General features: G+C 55.3%; 1 protein-coding gene across 1 annotated transcript; it reads right to left on the bottom strand.

Annotated features, from left to right (window-relative positions):
• Positions 1–4,253: 4,253 nt before the first annotated feature.
• Positions 4,254–5,158, bottom strand: LOC112399654 (uncharacterized). Its single transcript, XM_024744942.1, has 2 exons — positions 5,098–5,158; positions 4,254–4,976 (listed from the first exon to the last, which is right to left on the bottom strand). Exons 1-2 carry the CDS (start codon positions 5,155–5,157, stop codon positions 4,305–4,307), a joined length of 732 nt encoding a protein of 243 aa, XP_024600710.1. The 5' UTR covers position 5,158; the 3' UTR covers positions 4,254–4,304.
• Positions 5,159–5,439: the final 281 nt, after the last annotated feature.

A 5,439-nucleotide genomic window follows, 5' to 3' on the forward strand; every position in this document is an offset into this window, starting at 1 on the left:
CTGGCACGGCCGGTGGATGCCCACGTGGTTAGTGGCTGGAACCACACGAGGAAAAATAATTAGTTCCTCTCCTTTCCCCATGAGAGCAAGTGACACACATGCCCGAGGCCAGGGCTCAGCTTTCTAACATCTTTCAATATGGCAGCCAAGGAAGGTGCAAATGGGTCCAGAGATTGCAGATTTTACAAATAGCGTCCGGGGGGAACATTTATTTTTCCAAATGCCTTTTCCCCCCAATTTATATTGGTTTCAAGTGTCAGGATTGTTGAGAAAACAAGTGAGTTTATGTAACTGAATATTCTAGAAACTGGCTTCTGTAGAGAGGGGTTAAGTCTCATCTTCTCCCTTGACGTGAGGGTCAGGCATGCTTAGTCATCCTCGGAAGAATAATCCATTTCACAGGCATGTTGACTTGACTAAAATCCAGAAAAGCAGAACTTTTGAAATGCTGAGTGTCTTTACTAGGACAAATCAAAACTTCACATCCTGTGGTTAATAATATTCTGTCTTAGAACTTACCATCAATTTCCAATAACTTGGCATACCAGTGAGTGTAATTTTTGTACGGGAATTGTGGTGAACTCTCACCAGCGAAGAATCATTTAAGGTTTGAGGGCCTGGGTCCTAGGAACAATACCACTTTTATAAAGTCCTTAACCACAGAGACGAACTTGTATTAGGAACACTGGCAGTATTTGAGTGATATTTAAAGGAAACTGGAAACATTTTTCTTCCAAAGAGAATAATGGGTTCCAATCCCATAAGCTTGTCTTCTTATCTAGCATACTATTTTTTTCTTTAACAAGTGACAGCAGTCTATACACAACTGCCTACTTCATTGGTCTCATGAGACACTAAGTGTTGTTTTTTTTTTTTTTTTTTTTACCGGGGCACGAACCCGCGTCCCCTGCAGCGGCAGGCGGACTCTCAACCACTGCGCCACCAGGGAAGCCCTGTAGCCAGAGTTTTTAATCTTAGCTACTAGTATTTAAAATTCAGCATGGACCTCACGTGTATATAATACTGCTTGGATCGATCATTTATTATGTACTGGAAACCCAAAAGAATAAAGGAGAGTAAAAGCCAGAAAATGCTCTTGAAATTTTGATACAGATCCCTTGGTTTCCAAGTTAAATTAGGTGCTCAGCTGTAACGGGTGACACTTTACCCACTGGCCGTCTCGGCTGTCTCCCAACGCCCACTCCTGCCACACCACCCTCAAGGGGAAGCTGCCAGGGCAGCCTCTTCAGGCCACTCCATGTCCCCCTGGAGCCTGCGTTTCAGGGACAGCAGGGGCTGTAAACCAGGCGCTGGCACATGTGGTCCGGGGACGGGGATGGTGGATGGTTCCTTCAGTCAAGCAGGGGGCACATGTCAGGGGACGTGGGGACCCAGGTCAGACCTGTAAGGGGAGCTCCTCCCATTAGGCTTGCGCTGAAGACGTGTCCACCTACAGGTGACCCACCTGGAAGAGACGCCGGGGAGGTCATCCACTGTCTCACACCTGCTTGGTGTGGGGAGGGGGTGTGTGAGGGTGGGACAGGGAGTGCGAGGGAGGTGGCAGCGGGGATGTCCACATCACCGTGGGCTCTGGGCTCACCCCTGTGCCACCGAGCTGACCCCCTAACACAGGCTAGGACATGCAGGCACTGGGGCCGGGAGTCCTCCGGCCCCTTCCCTCCCTTCCCTCGTCCTGTCAGCCCTGCTCACCCCCACCTGCCAGTGGCACAGACCCACGTGAGGGGTGCCACCCAGAAAGGCGTGTGCAAACACACACACTCTCACACATACAGACACATATACATAGAAACACATACACACGCTCACATATAGACACACACACAGACACATACAGATAGGTACACTCACACGCACAGACACACACGTACACACACTCACACATACAGGTACATATACATATAAGCACATACACACTCATATACAGACACACACTCACATATACACATACACACACTCACACAGACACATATGGATAGATATCTACACTCACACACACAGACACATACACACACTCACACACACAGACACACACACACTCACACATACAGACACACACATATACACATACACACACACACTCACACAGACATACATACACACGCTCACATAGACACATGCGGATAGACACCTACACTCACCACAGAGCCACACACATACACACAATCACACATGCCCAGACATATACAGACACACATACACACTCACACACACAACGCACGCACACGCTCGCATGGGCACCTTTCCTGCTCAGCTCCTGCGACCCCTCACAGCCCACAGTTCCCAGGCCTTCCATAGAGACTTGGAGACGATTAAGTCCCGGAGTGCGCTGCTCGGTTGGTTTGTGTTTTCTTCCTGAGCCACAATGAGGTGGAATTTCTAAACCCTGAACTTCGTGCTGAGGAGAGAGCCAGGGTTTCCCAGGCCTTTTCTGTGTGTGTCCTCTCCGGGCACTGAATCCCCAGCACACACATGCTTTTCAGTGCCCTGGTGTCCCAAAGAAACTCTCCGCCAACTTCCTCCTTGGCCTTGGATGGTCTATGGTGTGTCTCGACCACAGTCGTTGCCCTCTGGGGGGCTGCGGCACTCAGGGCTGGGGTCAGACCTCGGCTTTAGCTCCAGGACCCTCTCGGGATGCCCCCCGACGTTTGTGGGCTCAGGTTAGAAGTAGAAGCTCTTCCGTTTGGGGCCTGACCCTTTCTTCCTGGGGAAATGAACGAAGACCACCCACCCGGGAAATGGACATTTCAGAGCTGCTGGAGGAGGGGTTGGCCACCGTTGCTTGGCTGTGGCTCAGCTGGGCAGAGCCCGGCAGGCAGGGGACGGAGTGGGTCCTGGTGCAGATGTGACCTCGGCGTGTCCCAGGGGTGGGGTTACTAGAAGCCGGCGCTCCACGTGGTGGGTGAGACTGCATGTCGGCATTGCTCTGCTCGGGTCTGAGTTGGAAACGGGGTCAGCAGTTAGGAAGTGATTGCTTATCCTGGCCAGTGGGAGCAGGGATGTTGTCTGGCATCCTGGCATGGCTGCTGCGGGTCATGGCTCTGGTTTTATAGATGGTCTGGACATTCGTTACGCATGTTTGGTCTCCTGTCGCCGCTGACCTTCATCGCTGGAATCCTGAATGCGCGTGTGTTGAAACCAGAGCCTTCCCTTTCCAGCACCCAAACCGCCCCCCTTGAACTGGGGGTGTGTGCGCCAGCAGCGGGGTGGGCCTGGGCAGGCTGACAGGGAGGCTGGTCCGAACCCTGGCATCCCTGGGCCACGTGAGCAGGAATTCCCAGTTCCTGGGAGCCGGAGCCCGGCCTAGAGGGTGGGCAGGGGTCCAGGGGTCCGTCCCAGGCTGCCGAGGGAAGGGGTGGTTGGAGGAGGCCTGGGGCAGGGGCCTCAGCCACGGCTGGTCCTGTGATGTCCCCAAGGCCCTCCTGCTACGAGGTGCTGGCTTTCCAGCCCTTGGTGACACAGGGCTGCTGGAGGTGGGGGGCGGCTTCTGCCTAGGGGACCATCTGTGGACCCTCAGTGCATGAAATGCTCCCAAACTGGGGGAGTTTGGTTGAAGCCCGATTAGCCTCCAAGCTGCGCCGTTGATTCCTGAGGTGACTCCTGGGGGGACCGCCGAGGCCGTGTGGGGAGGACGACCAGCCTCTCGAGGTGGCTGTTCCCTGCTCTCAGTGCGTCCATCTCAGCAGCCCTGCCTCACCCGCACCCTCCTCACCTGACCACCTCCGTCTGAAGCATCACCGCCTGCACCCTTGCCCCAGGTCCCAGCTAGCCACTGTTCTCTCTTCAGGTGAGAGCCGTCTCCACCCGTTAGCTTATGAAGGGGCCAGGAGGGGCCTGCCTCCTGCTGGATTTCCTGGTGACCGATGAGCCAGCCTGCGGTCAAAGCCCTCGTCGCTGGGAACGTCCTCCTCCACGTCCCGCCTGCTGTCTGAAGCACAGGGTGGGCTGTCGCTCCAGGACCTTGCCTCAGACATGGGCGCTCCCCCATCCATTCAGCCGCCATGTCTCTGTGGCTGACTCCAGCCCCGTCCATTCAGCCGCGGCCTCTCCATGGCTGACTCCAGCCTGTTGAAGCTGGGCCAGCCCAGGGCCTGCGGGCCTGCGGGCAGCCTGACAGAGACAAAGGCCAACCAACCCACAGAAAGCCATATGCTAGGTGACCTTAAGGCCAACTTTAAATTTCTCTGGTTCCACGTTTATTCAACAAGGATGTCCAAAATATTTTCCCTCGAGAATCACAGCCTGATGGTAAAATTTCATGGATGCGCTTTGAAAACCTCTCAGGCCTAGTTCCCTCGTCCGTCCTTGGAGAAGTCACCCTGACAGTGCTGGGTGGACGTCCCTCGCCGCGGCCCCTGTTCCTGGCGGGCCAGCCTCCCTCGGGGCTTTGTTGTCCCTGCCCTGTCCCGGCCTCCGCGCTGCAGACCCGCCCGCGCATCCGGAGCAGGGGGCGTCGGAGGAGCGCTGCAGCAGTGTGCTTGGCTCGGGACTACTAGGGACAAGGCCGGTATGGAGGGTGCGGGGTCCTCAGCTTCTGCAAGGAGAGTCCGGAGGGAGCGGTGAGTAGGGAACCGCGCCCGGCTGAGTAACCGCCTTCCCCGGTCACAGCCGACTGGCTGCTGGAGCCGCTGCTCCCACCGAGGGCAAGTCTCCCGACAACCCGGGGGGCAACTCAGAGGAGGTGGCGTCCTGCCCCGGGGCCACGGCGGGCCCAGCACCCCCAACGACACCCCAGGAGACAGAGAATCGCTGAGAAGACAGAAGTCACCGGAAACAGACACAGAAAATAAAAACAGAAAGGAAAGAGCAAGTTTGGATGAGAGAGGCAGGGAGAAGGGGAAGAAGTCCTTTGCTGTCCGTCCACACTCCTGCCTTGCCGTGAGCCTGCCCGGCATCCCCGGGGCGGTGGGTTTCTTCTGCCCCGCTTTGCCCACCTCACTCTCCATCCAAACTGAAAACTAAAAGCCAAACAACAAAAAACAGCGACACTAAAAAAAGGATAAAAACTGTTGAATACCACGCTCCCCTCCCCTCCCCACAGGTTTGACGGTAAAGGGGGTGTTTGGGTAGATATTTAACCTGAACTGGAGGGCTTGGCTGAGCCCCTGGGAGCTGAAGCTGGAAGTTTAACCGCTTCATCTCCGAGAGACAGTCCTCTTTCCTGTCTCTGAAAGCAGGGCCCCTGGGTTTACTCTGGCTGGAAGTGGGACACCTGCCCCTCCCTCTGGCATGCCTCCTCCTTCTTCCTCTCTTACGGGGCTGCGTCACTACTTCGCCTGTGTTTACACATGACAGGTTCCATTCCCACCACAAACGCCTGCAGGCCCTTTATTGGGATTGTGTTTCTGTTTCGCAAAGGCTGCTTTCGGGAGAAAGCCCACGACGTCCCTTGCTGCCATATTTCTGATTTTGGAGGAAACA

This window comes from Neophocaena asiaeorientalis, unplaced genomic scaffold (genome assembly GCF_003031525.2).
Source record: "Neophocaena asiaeorientalis asiaeorientalis breed wild unplaced genomic scaffold, Neophocaena_asiaeorientalis_V1.1 scaffold649, whole genome shotgun sequence".
Taxonomy (NCBI): Eukaryota; Metazoa; Chordata; class Mammalia; order Artiodactyla; family Phocoenidae; genus Neophocaena; species Neophocaena asiaeorientalis.

Excerpts from the sequence above, each read along its gene's own strand:
- LOC112399654 (XM_024744942.1), bottom strand. The coding sequence starts at position 5,157 with ATGAAGCGGTTAAACTTCCAGCTTCAGCTCCCAGGGGCTCAGCCAAGC. Across the intron at positions 4,977-5,097 it reads AGCCAAGCCCTCCAGTTCAG|TTTTCAGTTTGGATGGAGAG; the intron begins GTTAAATATCTA and ends TTTGGCTTTTAG.